The sequence below is a fragment of the Gorilla gorilla genome, chromosome 11, assembly GCF_029281585.2.
Source record: "Gorilla gorilla gorilla isolate KB3781 chromosome 11, NHGRI_mGorGor1-v2.1_pri, whole genome shotgun sequence".
NCBI lineage: Eukaryota > Metazoa > Chordata > Mammalia > Primates > Hominidae > Gorilla > Gorilla gorilla.
Window position 1 is genome coordinate 23,120,017 of NC_073235.2, and position 17,581 is coordinate 23,137,597.

Sequence of the window (17,581 nt, forward strand, 5' to 3'; positions counted from 1 at the left end):
CACTGCACTCCAGCCTGGGTGGCAGAGTGAGACTCTGTCAAAAAAAAAAAAAAAAAAAAAAAAAAATTCAAGAAGTCAAGCTTCAAAGTTTTGTTTAATATAAAGCTAATCCCTTTAATCTAAAATATTAAAGGAATTATCTATTTTAAAAATTCCAAATAAAGCCAAACTGTACCTCAGGGTTTCAATTTTAAAAATCTTGACTTATAATTAAGAAAAAAAGGGAAGTAGGATCTAAAAGGTAGTTTCCAGGTTTCAGTAAAGCAACCAGCAATACCTGGCTGAGGAGTCTAAGTTCCTGAGATCACTCATGGAACCAGTATTTGTTGAGCACCCATGATGTTCCATACTCTGGGCTCCAGATGTGAACATGCAGGCTGCCACTACACTTAGAGAAATTACAAACCATAAGACATAACCCTTGAGTGCAAAAACCACCTCTATTAAGTAATATAAAATATTAGAGCTTGAGGGCTCCCAAGAGATTATCTAGTCTAATATCTGCATTGTACAAACAGGTTTAACGGAGTTGTCCATGGTTACAAGCAAGTTAGTGGTAAACCCCAACTTCCTGACTTTCCTTCATACTAATCTGTCCTTGTTTAGGAATTACTTCACCAAGAGTCAAGTCTTAATCTTTCATTCCTTTGTAACCCTGCAAATGTCATTCTGGAAAAACTAACCAATCTTCAAAATTCTCAATTCCTTTAGGCAGTGTTACTACTTTCTTCTTCTGTCTTCCCACAGAACTCTGTATATTTGCATTACTGCACACACTACACTGTACTGTATAACTTGTTTATTTATCAGTTTCCTCTCCATAGACTATGAGCTCCTTGAAGACAATTACTTTTGCACCAATCTAATAATTTAACACCCATGCTACCCCAGTCCCATCCCCAACCTCCTTTCCCTATTAGGACCCTGATACTATTCAAGTATCCGCCCTCCTTCACATGGTCACATGCTTCACTCAAGGGAGGCCCCCACTTAAGACCCGTAGGTTAAGCATGGCATTCAAAGGCAATCACGGACACTCGTTTTCCAGTGGTGCTGGGATGGGCACGCAAATCACTCTAGCAAATGTGATGAAAGAAAAGTCTGCTGGGGAGCTTCTGAGAAAGGTTTCCTTCCCCCAAGTGAAAGGTACAAGAAGACATTCTCCTTCCCTGGACATTGCCTTAACTACTACTGGATTTATCTGAGACACTAGATTTCCTTGGAGAACTTTAGGTCATTTGAGTCAGTTTCCAATTACTCTTAGTCAGAAGCATCCTAATATGCACATAGAAAAAGTGGTGGAGTTATGACCCAAAAACATAGACAAGGTGATTTCACAGCCCTTAAAAATGTAACAACCATGGCTAACATCTTACTGAATGAGGAAAAGCGTTCAGCAATTTTTTTTTTTTTTTTTTTTGAGATGGAGTCTTGCTCTGTCGCCCAGGCTGGAGTGCAATAGCATGATCTTGGCTCACTGCAACCTCTGCCTTCCGGGTTGAAGCAATTCTCCTACCTCAGCCTCCCAAGTAGCTGGGATTACAGGGTGTGCCACCACGTCCAGCTAATTTTTGTATTTTTAGTAGAGATGGGATTTCACCATGTTGACCAGGCTAATCTCGAACTCCTGACCTCGTGATCCACCTGCCTTGGCCTCCCAAAGTGCTGGGATTACAGGCATGAGCCGTTGCACTCAGCCAGCTTTCAGCTTTTAAGAACTAGAACAGTACAAATATGCCCACTCTCACCCTCTTTTTCAACATAGTACTGGAAGTCCTTCCCAGAGCAGTTAGGCAAGAGAAAGAAATAAAAAGCATCCAAATTGGAAAGAGTAGGTAAAATTGTCCCTGTTTGCAGATGACATGATCTTATATACAGAAAAACCTAAAGATTCTACCAAAAAACTCTTACTCCTGATGACTGAAATCGGTACGGTTACAGGATACAAACATACAAAAATGAGTAGCATTTCTATACACCAACAACAAACTATCTAAAAAAAGAAATCAAGAAGGCAATTCTGGCCGAGCACAGTGGCTCACGCCTGTAATCCCAGCACTTTGGGAGGCCAAGACGGGTGGATCACCTGAGGTCACGAGTTCGAAACCAGCCTGGCCAATGTAGTAAAACCCCATCTCTACTAAAAACACAAAAATCAGCCGGGTATGGTGGTGCACACCTGCAGTCCCAGCTACTCAGGAGGTTGAGGCATGAAAATCACTTGAACCCAGGAGGCGGAGATTGCAGTGAGCCGAGATTACGCCACTGCACTCCAGCCTGGGCAAAAGAGCAACACTCTATCTCAAAAAAAAAAAAAAGAAGAAGAAGAAGAAGAAGAAGAAAGCGGCAATTCCATTTATGACAGCTACCAAAAATAAAATACCTAGGAATAAATTTAACCAAGGAGATGAAAGGCCTCTACAAGGAAAACTACAAAACACTGATAAAAGAAACTGAAGAGGATACAAACAAATAGAAAGACATCACATGCTCATGGATTAGAGGAATTAATATAGTTAAAATGACAATAGCAATCTACAGATTGAATGCGATTCTATCAAAATACCAATGACATTCTTCACAGAAATAGAAAAAAAAGTCCTAAAATTTGTATGGAACCACAGAAGACCCTGAATAGCCAAAGCAACTCTGAGCAAAAAGAACAAAGCTAGAGGCATCACACTAACAGACCTCAAAGTAAACTACAAAGCTGTAGTAACCAAAACAACCTGGTACTGTCATAAAAACAGACACATAGGCCAATGGAACAAAATAGGGAACACAGAAATTAATCCACATATCTACGGCCAACTGACTTTTGACAAAGGTGCCAAGAACACTCACTGGGGAAAGGCCAGTCTCTTCAATAAATGTTACTGGGAAAACTGGATATCCATATGCAGAAGAATAAAACTAGATCCCCATCTCTCACCCTATACAAAAATCAACTGTAAATGGATCAAAGATCTAAATGTAAGACCCAAAACAATAAAACTACTAGATGAAAACATTTAAGAAATGTTTCAGGACATTAGTCTGGGAAAATATTTTATAAATAAGACCTCAAAAGCACAAGAAACAAAACCAAAAATGAACAAATGGGATGATATTAAACCAAAAAGCTTCAGGGCAACCAAGAAACAAGAGAGTAAAAAGACAAGCTACATAATGGGAGAAGATATTTGCAAATTACTCCTCTGACAGGAGACTTTTTTTTTAAGCCAGTAAAATTTAGCAGTGGGGAGTTGTATACCAACTTTAGTGACACTATGTTAAATTCTGATAACTCATTACCATTGGACCAGCCAAACAGGGGATTAATATCCAGAATAAACAAGGAACTCAAATATCTCAACAGAAAAAAAAAATATATATATATATACACATATATATATATATATACGTATATATATACATATATATATACGTATATATATATATATATCCAATTTTTAAAATGGACAAATAATCTGAACAGACATTTCTCAAAGGAAGACATACCAATGGCCAACAAATATATGAAAAAATGTTCAACATCACTAATCATGAGGGAAATGCAAATCAAAACCACAATGAGGTATCAACTCACCCCTGTTAGGATGGCTATTATCAAAAAGACAAAAAATAATAAATGCTGATGAGGATGTAGCAGAGAAAAGGGAACTCTTATACACTGCTGGTGGGAACATAAACTAGTACAGCCGCTATGGAAAACAGTATGGAAGTTCCATAAAAAACTATAAATAGAACTACCATAGGATCCAGCAATCCCACTAGTGGGAATTTATTCAAGTGAAAAGAAATCAGAATATGGAAGAGATATCTGCTCCCCCATGTTCACTGCAGCACTATTCACAACAGCAAAGAATCAACCTACATGTCCAACAACAGAGAATGGATAAAGAAAATGTGGTATATTCAATGGAATATTAATTAGCCATGAAAAAGAATAAAATCCCGTCCTTCACAGCAACATGGATGGAACCAGAGGGCATTATGTTAAGTGAAATAAGCCAGGAACAGAAAGTTAAACACTACATGTTCTCACTCATACGTGAAGCTAAATAAAAGTTAATCTCATAAGTAAAAAGTAGAAGAGAGGATAGCAGAGGCTGGGAAGGACAGGAGGAAGAGAGGTATAGGAAGAGATTTGTTAAAGAATACAAAATTACAGCTAGATAGGAGGAATAACTTCTGGTGTTATATACCACTGTAGGATGACTAGAGTTAATAGTAATATAGTTTCAATTAGCTAGAAGGAGGATATTAAACGTTCCCAACACAAAGAAAAATGATAAACATTTGAGATGATGGATATACTAATTACCCTGACCTGATCACTACAAATTACATTCATCAAAATATCATTAGGTATCCCATGAGTATGCGAAATTACTTGTCAATTTTTACAAATTACTTTTAAAAAAGAACAAAATTGTAGTGACTAGACTTTATCACCTCTCATCTCTTTTAACACTCGCACCATCCAGCACCAATGCCAAACACATAAGAAGCAATTGATAATTTCAGCTAAGTGAATAAACAGATGAATGAAATAGAATTTTAGCCAGAGTTTAAAGACAGGTAGGATAGGCTGGGCACGGTGGCACACGCCTGTAATCCCGGCATTTTGGGAGGAGGAGGTGGGTGGCTTGCTTGAGCCCAGGAGTTCAAGACCAGCCTGGGCAACATGGTAAAACCTTGTCTCTACAAAAATACAAAAATTAGCTGGGCATGGTGGCGCACGTCTGTAGTCCCAGCTACTTGAGAGGCTGAGGTGGGAGGATTGCTTGAGCCCAGGAGGTGGAGGCTGCAGTGAGCCAAGATAGTGCCACTGCACTCCAGCCTGGGCGACAGAGCAAGACTCGGTCTGAAAAATAAATATACGAAGACAGGTAGGATAAATTTTATATCCAGTGATAAGTGAAATATTAAGGCAATAGGTAACGTATTTAGAAAACAGAGTACATACTAGAGCAAAGGAGTCCTGTGACTTTTTAAGTCCAAACCAATCTCAAAAGATTGAGTCAATGAAAAAAGTACAAAAGATTCTATGTCTGTAAGCCCCTTTAACAACGTCTATAGCACCTATTAGCAGTCATGCCAACTCTCCACTCTTCCTTCCATCTCAACCTTGACCCAAAGGGGCCACCCTGTAGGGAAATGAAAAGAGAGCATAAGGGGATGAGAATAGGGGAGGAAGCAGAGAGAGGAACACCACCTCTTCAGCACTTCAAGTCCAATCTAGTTTTTATTCAGGAAAACTGTCTTTGAAAGGTAAAATGGTCAACCTTCACAGCGCATTTGACCCATGGGACCTGGCCCCCACCCCCACCCCCTACCAAGGTCACATAAACAGCCTTGACCTTTAGATCCTGAAGGATATCCTCTAGGCCATTACACACAGGTCACAGAAAAGTCCTTGACAACCTATTTCTGTCCAGGTACCTGGGCCAGCTTCACAACAGTGACCTGAAGGTAAAATGCTCCACACCCTATTACCAATTCAATCCCCCAGAGAAAATCAGTGAAGACATTTGTTATTTATAAAGGGCAACTCACCAAGGTCTCAGGACCTATTTGCTGCAAAACATAATATACATATACACATTAACTTCAAGGCTACAAATGCTTGTCAACTTTCCAACAAAAAAGCCTCCCCTTATCTGTTCACTTGACCTTCTGTCAAAGTGCTAACGGATGAGAATTTTTTGATCTGCAATGAGTATCAAAGAAAACTCTACTTTCTCCAGAATGAAATAACCCAAGGCCACAATCTGATTGAGTGTCTTACTAGAAACCAAGGAAGCATGCTGACTGCTCACAAGGGATTTTTATAAGGGCCAATTTTGATCTACCAGTGCAGCCCAGCCACCTCCAAAAGTGCCTTCTAAAGCACAGCTTACCTTGTAATTGCTAGAGTTCACCCAAGAGGTAGCAAGTCCATCCACAAGTTTATCTAACATGGTCTGGTCATGCTCAAGGTCAGCAGACTTCTGTTTGTCTGAGAAATAGTCTATCAGTTCTTGGCCAACCTGCAATCGTTTCCCCACATCCTTCTGCAACACCTGCGCCAGGCAGGACTCCATGCGAGGCTCCATAGTGGAATTCAAATCCAGATCCAGCAAAAGCTAGAGGGCAGTCACGATGACTCCCTCCCAGCAGACGTATCTGGGAGGTTGCCTCTTTGTTTGCTGAAGGTTACTAAGAGCCTGTGTTTCAAAGATGCAATCTGGGGAATGGCAACAATGCACCATGTGTGTCTGAAGAGCAGCTGGTAGGATATTAAAAGTCCAATTTAAATAACTAGTAGGAGATAAAGGAGTGAGTGGCAGAGTGATGTTCTACTATTGGGTCTGAAATACTTCATAATTCAGCAGTCCATTCTGAAAAGTAAGAGAAGAGAACGACAAATTAGCACAGATAACATAACACCCAAATGTTATGAAACATTAAATCAAAGACAAAGCAATTCATGCTGCAGAATCATTTATAATCACAACCAGAGTGAGAAGCATGAACGGCTTGGCAACCATATCAAAATAACATAATTATTATTTTTATCAGGAAGAACATCGAAGCCCAAAGAAGAGCCAATGAGCCACACAGTTGGCAGGTTGATGTTTTCCACAATTTCCCAGCTTGTAAATGCATCAGACAGGAAAGCAATCTTCTGCTTTAGCTAGCATATTTATTTGTAACTTCAATTCTATTTCCCACCAGAAATCTAACACCACTCTGTGTCTGAATCACTGTAGGTACTGCAGCTTACTGCCTTACTCTCAGTCTTCTAAAAAAAGCCAAGTATGGGAAATGAGGAAGGCTCTATAGAAAACACTGTTGACCAAAGTGGCTGGCTTGGTCACATTAAACAAAGTCAAGGGCAGCACCTACATCACACTACTTTACAATGGAGTAAGTGGTAGCCTCCATCGCCTCCTCCCTACAACAAAGAAAAGAAAGACACAAAAAGAGAAAGGTGGGCGCGGTGGCTCACGCCTGTAATCCCAACACTTTGGGAGGCCGGGGCAGGCCGATCATTTGAGGTCAGGAGTTCGAGACAGCCTGGCCAACATGGTGAAACCCTGTCTCTACTAAAAATACAAAAATTAGCTGGGCATGGTGGCAGTGCCTGTAGTCCCAGCTACTCGGGAGGCTGAGGCAGGAGAATTGCTTAAACTCAGGAGGCAGAGCTTGTAGTGAGCCGAGATTGCGCCACTGTACTCCAGCCTGGGCGACAGAGCGCAACTCCGTCAAAAAAGGCCGGGTACGGTGGCTCACACCTGTAATCTCAGCACTTTGGGAGGCCGAGGCGGGCGGATCACCTGAGGTTAGGAATTCAAGATCAGCCTGGCCAACATGGTGAAACCCCGTCTATAAAAATATAAAAACTAGCCAGGTGTGGTGGTGGACACCTGTAATCCCAGCTACTCAGGAGGCTGAGGCAGGAGAATTGCTTGAATCCAGGAGACGGAGGTTGCGGTGAGCCGACACAGTGCCACTGCACTCCAGCCTGGGTGACAGAGCAAGACTCTGCCTCAAAAAAAGAGAAAGGAAATAGGCTCATATTCCGGTCAGTTATTGACACAGTATTCTCAGCTGACAATAGCACCATTTGGGCCTAGTGTTTTGATATTAAAATTAGGAGATCTCAAAATCATGTTTGAGTAGGGTAAAATACATGATATGGGAAAAGTACCAAAACCGATCTAACTACACAAATTGCATAAGCTCTCTCGTTAACCTATAGCTGCTGGAGCATTGTACAGATTTATTTCTGACTTACTCTAAAGCCATTACTTAATTCCCTTCATTTTAAACCAAGAAGACCCATAGGAAACCCATCTTCAAGATTCAGTACCTCCCTGATACTGTGCCAGATTGAAGCTTTTTCTCACACCAGCAGTAAGTCCCAACTTTCAAAGTTTCCAGAAAACATATCTTTGTTTTCTAAATAAAGTAAAATTAAAATTCTCAGTAGAGTAACTCACAGTCTGAACACAGCAATTCTCTCCCTTTCTAATACCACCCCATCCCCACCCCTAATCTCAACATAAAAACACTGAGATTCTTTCTGAGGTATGGAATCACATACATCAAGTCATTCAATGAGGAAAACCCTCCTTCAAAGCCCCAGCACATAACTACCCATCTTCTACTTTACTGCTTCCAACAACACAGAAGAGTGAGGGAAGGATAGCATTCAACGGGACTTAGTATCTCACAGAGCAATCCTTCCTTATATTGAGGAGAGATCTGCTTTCCAGTCATGTCCAAATGCTGGAACTAGTCCCTCCTTCACAAGAAAGAGCTTCAAAAGCAGCTATTTTCCTTCATTCCAATTTTTAGTACAAATGTAATACTTCCAGTTCCTTTATCATCTCTTATGTTGGACTAAAGAAGGTATCAACGATACGGGAAAACTTAAGAAACCAAAAGAATCTCTTTCTGGACCTACTATTAGTCCAAGAAGCAGAACAAATAAGCACCAGGTTGGTGGTATATTAAAAATGGCCACAAATTCTTTGCTACTCCTACCTCACCCAGGTGGAGTCCAAGTCCCCTCCCGCAGTGACTCTGGGCTTAACCCTGTGAAATCAGCAACTACAAAAGCAAGCAAAGACTTGCTATACAAACAATGGAACTTGCCCTCTTAGAATGCTGCCCTGGGACGGCCATGCTGTAAGGAAGCTGGCCTGGCTGCCTATTGGACATGAGAGGCCACTTGGGGAACCAACATGCTCCGACCAACAGCCAGCAGCAACTGCCAGACATGTGAGTGAGGCCATCTGGGACCATCTACCCATTCCAGTCGTCATCTGACTGCAGTTATGCCAGTAAGTGTAAGGAAACAAGCAGAAAAGCCACCAAGCCAAACCACAGAATTATGAGAAATAACATTTCATTGTTGTTTTATTTAAGCCACTAAATTCAGAGCGGTTGGTTACACAGCAATAGATAACTGATATACTCCTTCTTCCCCTAAACAACTATCATTCATTTTCATTCATTCTCAATGAAAAAAAATTTCATAGCGTTTACTCCTTCAAGGGGCCTAAAATGAACAGATACTAACCAATAATAATAATAATACAATTTAAGGAGCTACATGAGGTGTCAGCTTCTGTGCTTATGTAATACTGATTTATATAATACTATCTCTAATTCTTCAACTCTATAAAGTAGGTGTTAACGTCCTTATTTATAGATTAAGAAATTGAGGTAAAGTATAGGTAAGTAATTTTCCAAGGTTGCATGGACAATGAGTTTCCTTTCCCCACCTTGAAAACATTATTAGAAGTCTTAGCATAATTCTGTTTTGACTCAAGAGGTCAGATTTCCTGTTTAGACAGGAAGCAACAGGCAAGAGAGCAAGGTCTCTATTCCTTAAGTAAACACTAGGAAAGTTCCCATTCGTTCAAGTCTCCCTACTGTGATTTATAAATATATATCATAAGAAAACCTCCCCTTCAACCATAATTGTATAAGATTTCTAACAAATAAGCATATGCTTCTTGACGTAATTATGCAACAAAGGCTTAGTACACTCAAAAATAGGTCACAAATTCCTATCAACGAAATGCAAAGAATGAAAGAGACTGGAAGCCCCTAGGCTTTAAGCAGATTGAATTCTCTCTTCTTTTTCTTCTTAATTTAAAAAAGGTAACTATTCTCTCTTACACTTATTCTTATTAAACTGATGTTTTTGGACTTTTTTCATGTTTTTGTGTGTTTTCTACATCTCTATTTTCAGGGAATATTAATCACATAGTTCCAAATTCACAAGGTACAAAAGTGAAAGACCTGCCTTCCACCCCTGACCCTCCCAGCCACCCAGTTTCTCTCCTTAAAAGCAAGTAATGGCCAGGCGCAGTGGCTCAAGCCTGTAATCCCAAGACTTTGGGAGGCTGAGGTGGGCGGATCATGAGGTCAGGAGATGGAGACCAGCCTGGCCAACATGGTGAAACCCTGTCTCTACTAAAAATACAAAAATTAGCTGGTCATGGTGGCACGTGCCTGTAATCCCAGCTACTTGGGAGGCTGAGGCAGGAGAATCGCTTGAAGCAGGGAGTCAGAGGTTGCAGTGAGCCGATCACGCCACTGCACTCCAGCCTGGCAACAGAGAGAGACTGTGTCTCGAAAAATAAATAAATAAAAAATAAGCAAGTAATGTCACCAGTTTCCCATGTATCCTTTCAGAAATATTTTCAGCTATCAAAACAAATAAATATATGTGTTTTCCTCCCTGAATCTTCTAGGAAGGTTTTTCTAAACATTTGCAATTAAATCATAAAAAGAGAAATCAAAAAATAATTGTATTTTAAAATGCTGAAAACTTAGAAATTAGAAAATAAGAGGGAAAAAGGATGACGTGGAGGAGTGAGAGAAGAAGGAGGAGGAGTTACAGGAGGAAGAGGAGCTGGAGGAGGAGAAGGAGAAGTTACAGGAGGAAGAGAAGCCTGAGGAGGAGGAGTTACAGGAGGAAGAGAAACTGGAGGAGGAGGAGGAGTTATGAGAGGAAGAGGAACTGGAGGAGGAGGAGTTACAGGAGGAAGAGGAGCTGGAGGAGGAGGGTTACAGGAGGAAGAGGAACTCGAGGAGGAGGAAGAGTTACAGGAGGAAGAGGAACTAGAGGAGGAGGAGGAGTTACAGGAGGAAGACGAGCTGGAGGAGGAAGAGGAGTTACAGGAGGAAGAGGAACTAGAGAGGAGGAGGAGGAGTTGCAGGAGGAAGAGGAACTGGAGGAGGAGGAGTTGGAGGAGTTACAGGAGAAAGAGGAACTGGAGAAGGAGGAGGAGGAGTTACAGGAGAAAGAGGAACTGGAGGAGGAGGAGGAGTTATGAGAGGAAGAGGAACTGGAGGAGGAGGAGGAGTTGTAGGAGGAAGAGGAACTGGAGGAGGAGGAAGAGTTACAGGAGGAAGAGGAACTGGAGGAGGAGGAAGAGTTACAGGAGGAAGAGGAACTGGAGGAGGAGGAAGAGTTACAGGAGGAAGAGGAACTGGAGGAGGAGGAGGAGTTACAGGAGGAAGGAGAGCTGGCAGAGGAAGAGGAGTTACAGGAGGAAGAGGAACTGGAGGAGGAGGAGTTACAGGAGGAAGAGGAACTGGAGGAGGAGGAGTTGGAGGAGTTACAGGAGAGAGAGGAACTGGAGGAGGAGGAGGAGTTACAGGAGGAAGAGGAACTGGAGGAGGAGGAGTTGGAGGAGTTACAGGAGGAAGAGGAACTGGAGGAGGAGGTGTTGGAGGAGTTATAGGAGGAAGAAGAACTGGAGGAGGAGGAGTTGGAGGAGTTACAGGAGGAAGAGGAACTGGAGGAGGAGGAGGAGTTACAGGAGAAAGAGGAACTGGAGGATGATGAGGAGGAGTTACAGGAGGAAGAGGAGCTGGAGGAGGAGGCGTTGGAGGAGTTACAGGATAAAGAGGAACTGGAGGAGGAGGAGGAGTTACAGGAGGAAGAGGAACTGGAGGAGAAGGAGGAGTTACAGGAGGAAGAGGAACTGGAGGAGGAGGAGTTGGAGGAGTTACAGGAGGAAGAGGAACTGGAGGAGGAGGAGGAGTTACAGGAGAAAGAGGAACTGGAGGATGATGAGGAGGAGTTACAGGAGGAAGAGGAGCTGGAGGAGGAGGCGTTGGAGGAGTTACAGGATAAAGAGGAACTGGAGGAGGAGGAGGAGTTACAGGAGGAAGAGGAACTGGAGGAGGAGGAGTTGGAGGAATTACAGGAGGAAGAGGAACTGGAGGAGGAGGTGTTGGAGGAGTTACAGGATAAAGAGGAACTGGAGGAGGAGGAGGAGTCACAGGAGGAAGAGGAACTGGAGGATGATGAGGAGGAGTTACAGGAGGAAGAGGAACTGGAGGAGGAGGAGTTGGAGGAGTTACAGGAGAGAGAGGAACTGGAGGAGGAGGAGGAGTCACAGGAGGAAGAGGAACTGGAGGAGGAGGAGGAGTTATGAGAGGAAGAGGAACTGGAGGAGGAGGAGGAGTCACAGGAGGAAGAGGAACTGGAGGATGATGAGGAGGAGTTACAGGAGGAAGAGGAACTGGAGGAGGAGACGTTGGAGGAGTTACAGGATAAAGAGGAACTGGAGGAGGAGGAGGAGTTACAGGAGGAAGAGGAACTGGAGGAGGAGACGTTGGAGGAGTTACAGGAGAGAGAGGAACTGGAGGAGGAGGAGGAGTTACAGGAGGAAGAGGAACTGGAGGAGGAGACGTTGGAGGAGTTACAGGAGAGAGAGGAACTGGAGGAGGAGGAGGAGTTACAGGAGGAAGAGGAACTGGAGGAGGAGGAGTTGGAGGAGTTTCAGGAGGAAGAGGATGAGGAGGAGGAGTTACAGGCAGAAGAGGAGCTGGAGGAGGAGTTACAGGAGGAAGAGGAGCATGAGGAGGAGGAGTTATAGGAGGAAGAGGAACTAGAGGAGGAGGAGGAGTTACAAGAAGAGCATGAGGAAGAGGAGTTACAGGAGGAAGAGCAGCATGAGGAGGAGGAGTTATAGGACAAAGAGGAACTGGAGAAGGAGAAATTGGAGGAGTTGGAGGAGGAGGATTTGGAAGAATTGAAAGAGGAGGAGGACTTGGAGGAGGAGGAAAAGTGGAAGGAAGAGGAGGAATTAGAAAAGCTGGACAGGGAAAAGAGGAGGAGGAGTTGAGGGAGTTGGAGGAGAAGGAGAAAAAGAAGAGATGAAGTTAGAGAAGTTGGAGGAGGAGGAAGAAGAGGAGCTGATGGAGCTGGAGGAGGAAGTAAAACTCTCTTCCATCCACCCATATCCTGCCCAGGCTCTCCATGAGGGAAAAGTAGAACAAGGAAACCTAGGTCTAAAGTTAACCATAACCAGTGGTCACCTATGCCTGAGCTAAGTAAAAACCAGGTCTATTAGTCTATTATATTTAAGACATAATGGGAGGCACTGCGATACAAAAATAAACAGGACTCAGCCCTTGCCTGCCTTTAGTGAGATTATGAACTACTGTTTACAATCCCTGCAGTCAGTTCTATAATCATCATTCAAAAGAGCAGTGTTACAGAGAAGAATTACCTTACAGCAGTGTTGACATCAGAGATTATTCAGAATGTAACACTATTTCTGAGTCTAAAAAAAAGTTCAATTTTCATAATTTTCCAAAAGAATATGAGAGACATTAAAATGATACAGAAGAAACAGTAGAGGAGGTGACAATAGCAAAACATCTTTATTCTTCTTCATCAGGAAAAGTTTTCTCCTTTAGCAAGATCTACTATGAAGGCTACTGAACACACTAAATGTCACTGTATCAGTCACCTGAGAAAAGGGACACATTTCGGATATTTCTGAAAAAATGGTCCAACTCTTCCCAAACCCAAACCCCTTTCATTCTCCAACATCAACGTTCTCTGCCCCCACTACAGTAGTTAGGTTCCAAGCATCTCAACCTTTTCCTGTCACATCATCTTGGTCCACAGGGCCAAAACAATAAAAGGTCAAGACAATTGTCCTAGTCATGCTCCTTTATAGTACCCTGGAAAGTAGAAATTATCAGAGGAACCAGAACAATGGGCCAACTCTGCTGCAGGTCAACAGGAAGAAGTTTAAAAATACCAACTTCAACAAGAAGGAAGGAACACACAATAAAAAAAGACATCTTGATGTAATGAAAAGAGGCATCAAGTTGGGAATTTTGGCCTCTGGTCTTGACTCCCAAGTGGCACTGTGGAGAATACCAGCTCTAGCATGCATCAAATAAGATTAAGAATGAAAAAGCACATGCACAGAGCCTTTTTTAAAAAAAAAAAAAATAGCACCTATCTCCAGCCCCTTAATTACCATATCTACCTGTGGCACTTACACACACTATCAGTAAAGAACTATTAACAATGGGGGATGGAAAGAACAGAATCAATCATAAGCTCAGACAACTTTTTTAGTCTACTGTAGACTTCTTTGTAAGAAATTAAAAGGAGGACCATTTATATTTAGTAGCTTAAAACAATAATGAATTAATATTTCCCATAAGTCTACGAGGTGGCTGGGCTCAGCTGGGAAGATCTTGTGCTAGTCTTTCCTGGGATCATTCATGCAGTTGAGTCATCTGGCATTTTTACTGCAGCTGAAGGGCTCTACAATGGTGTCACTCACATGTCTGGGACTCTGGTGCTGGCTGTTGGCTGGGCCTCTCTCCACACATGATCTCTAACCATTCAGTGGCATAGCCTAGAGCTCATCGTGTAGTGGCTAGAGCACTCCAAGATGACAAAGGGGGAGGCTACCAGGCCTCCTGAGGCCTGGGATCCACAATTTGCATGTTACTTCTGCCACAATCTACTGGTAAAAGCAAGTCACAAGGCCAGTCCACATTAAAAGTGTGAGGAAGCCGGGCGCAGTGGCTCACGCCTATAATCCCAGCACTTTGGGAGGCCAAGGCAGGTGGATGACCTGAGGTCAGGTGTTCGAGACTAGCCTGGTCCACATGGTGAAACCCCATCTCTACTAAAAATATAAAAACTAGCCAGGCATGGTGGTGTGCGCCTGTAATCCCAGCTACTCAAGAAGCTGAGGCAGGGAAATCACTTGAGCCTGGGAGGCAGAGGTTGTGGTGAGCTGAGATCACACCACTGCACTCCAGTTTGGGCGACAGAGTGAGACTCTGTCTCAAAAAACAAAACAAAACAAAAAAACAAAAACAAAAGTGTGAGGAAATGGATTCTACCAATCAATAGGAGGAGCTACAAAATACTGTGGCATGTTTTTCAATCTAACACGTATGTACTCAATGGATATTGATAGAATGAATAAATGGATGGAGCGAATATATTCATATACCCTGTTTATCCATTACCAGTCTGCCTGAATCACTTTTATTTACTCATCAATTTATCAAATATAAAATCTCACTATAGAATATACTAAAGAAATAACTATAGACGATGACTTCACTTGAAAGAGCTTCCAACATACTCAGAGAGGACAAGACATACATACACACAAAAGGCCTGTCAATGTCGGAGGTCAACACAAACACGAGATGTATAACTAGTAGATTTAACAAGTAAAATACTGCACCTGCCAAACAAGGAACGTGAATAAGTACTATGAAAATTCAGAGGAAGGAATGGATTAAGAAGGCTTGGAATGACCAAGTCAAAACTATATAAACAAGATTCAGCTTGAGCTTTGTGTTAAAATGTGGCTAGGATGTGCATTTAATAGTTATTTATAGTGGCCAGGCCCAGTGGCTCACGCCTGTAATCCCAGCACTTTGGGAGGCCAAAGTGGGCAGATCACCTGAGGTCAGGAGTTCGAGACCAGCCTAGCCAACATGGCAAAACCCCATCTCTACTAAAAATACAAAAATTAGCCGGGCATAGTGGCGCACACCTGTAATCCCAGCTACTTGGGAGGCTGAGGAAGGAGAATCGCTTGGACCCAGGAGGTGGAGGTTGCAGTGAGCCAAGATCACGGAACTGCACTCCAGCTTGCACGTCAGGAATGAGACTCCATCTCAAAAAAAACAAAAAAAAAATAGTTACAGCACTTAAGGAAAAACAGCATAAGCAAAATGAGGGAGGTGAAGAGTGGTATGGCAGACATAGTGAGATACCTGTGAGATAAGTAGGCATTATTATTCTCATTTTGAAGATAAGAAATGCAGCTCAGAAAGGTTAAAAAAACAAAAACAGGTCGGGTGCGGTGGCTCACACCTGTAATCTCAGCATTTTCAGAGGCTGAGGGGGGGCGGGGAAGTTCGAGACCAGCCTGGCCAACATGGCAAAACCCTGTCTCCACTAAAAATATAGGAATTAGCAGGGTGTGGTGGCACACGCCTGTAATCCCAGCTACTCAAGAAGGTGAGGCAGGAGAATTGCTTAAACCCAGGAGGCGCAAGTTGCAGTGAGCCAAGATCGTGCCACTGCACTCCACCCTGGGTGACAAAGCAAGACTCTGTCTCAAAAAATAAAATAAAATAAAATTAACAAATAAATTAAAAAAAAACAAAAACAAACAAAAAAACCTGCCTAAGGTTTTAAAACTAATAGCTGTCAAGCAATAATTCAAAACCAGATCTGCCTGGGCTCAAAGTTTGTGTTCTTTTCACTATACTACAGCTGCATTGAAAGTTCAAAGCATGGGCATTTACTAACTGAAACATGAAAATGTTTCAGCTACAGCACGTGGGGCATAAGAAGGAGAAAATTAAGAAACACGAAGTCAAATCATAAATAAGGAGTTCAAGAAGCCTTAATAAAATAATATTCCATACCAGAGTATCAAGAAGGAATTAAATTACCAGCACCAGTTAATCAATAACCACATTAAAAAATCTCCCTGGGGCCAGGTGCGGTCGCTCACGCCTGTAATCTCAACACTTTGGGAGGCCAGGGCGGGTGGATCACCTGAGGTCAGGAGTTCGAGAACAGCCTGGCCAACATGGTGAAACCCCATCTCTACTAAAAATACAAAAATTATCCAGGCATGGTGGCAGGCGCCTGTAATCCCAGCTACTGGGGAGGCTGAGACAATAGAATCGCTTGAACCTGGACGGCGGAGGTTGCAGTGAGCAGAGATTGCACCATTGCACTCCAGCCTGGGCAACAAAGAGCAAAACTCTGTCTCAAAAAAATAAAAAATAAAAATCTCCCTGGAAAACAGGGTTGAAATTTAAAGCCAATAGGTTGATAATTTAAAGCCAGTTCTGGAAGAAGGTATGATAGTTTCATGCCAGAAAGAAGGTATGATAGTTTAAAGCCAGAAATTAGCAGGATCTACTCACACTAAGTCAGCATATTTCTATCAATAAGACAATCTTTTCTGTATTAGGATGATTTCTGCAACAATTACAACATGATCAAAAACGAAGAAAGACAGACGCGCCGCCATGCCCTGCCAGCAGGAAGTCTGTTCTTAGTCTACCTGTTCCTTCTGTCCTTTCCTTCTCTTTTTTCTCCCTCCCACTGTCCCACTCATTTTGAGGCCCACACATTCACTCAGTGAGCAAGCATTTACTCTGACAGGTATTGAACTATGCTAACTACTAAAAATCACAAAACTTTGTAAAGACTTCATCAAGGCCTTCAAGAAGGTCACTGCCTGAAAGAAGAAAGAGACAAACACAGTCAAAATAGTATGGGGACAAGTCTTAAACCAGAAGTTTGTAGAAGATGCTGTAGGTAGAAGAGGAAGGAAGATAAAACTGCCTGAGGGAACTCAGTAATGCTTCAACTGGGAATTGCAAGGATGGGGCACTGCACCTACCAACTAAGCACCAAGCAGCTCAGCACCGGGGCAGCCCCAGCTTTCATTTGTCAGTCATAGGTCCTTCCCTGTCTTCCACTGCAGACTCACACTCCAGTCTCCCTGACTCCCTCCCTATCTCCTCTCAGCTTCCTTAATGGTTTCAGCACCCACACAGATGACAACAACTCCTCCTTTCTGCCTCCTCAGACCTTTAACCTTCCAGTTGTCTGCTCCCAGGAATCAGCAATCTCTCCTCTGCTAGCTCATTCCCAGGAGCTTGTAAATGTCCTCTAAATCACTCATCTTACAAAGGCCCTCTCTTGAGGTCACATGCCTTTCATCAATGACACCATCAACAGTGAAGCTTCTTTAAG

General features: G+C 42.6%; 1 protein-coding gene across 11 annotated transcripts in view; it reads right to left on the reverse strand.

Moving 5' to 3' along the window:
* Positions 1–17,581, reverse strand: part of CLASP1 (cytoplasmic linker associated protein 1) — a 302,429-nt gene that overhangs the window by 252,399 nt on the left and 32,449 nt on the right. For 10 of the 11 annotated variants that reach the window (XM_055380544.2, XM_055380547.2, XM_055380541.2 and 7 more), the window contains exon 2: positions 5,907–6,386. In XM_055380544.2, coding sequence (XP_055236519.1) covers positions 5,907–6,101 — 195 coding nt within the window. In that variant the 5' untranslated portion in view covers positions 6,102–6,386. Of the gene's footprint in view, positions 1–5,906; positions 6,387–15,350; positions 15,474–17,581 lie in introns of all 11 variants that reach the window. The other variant, XM_055380539.2, reaches the window with a different exon arrangement.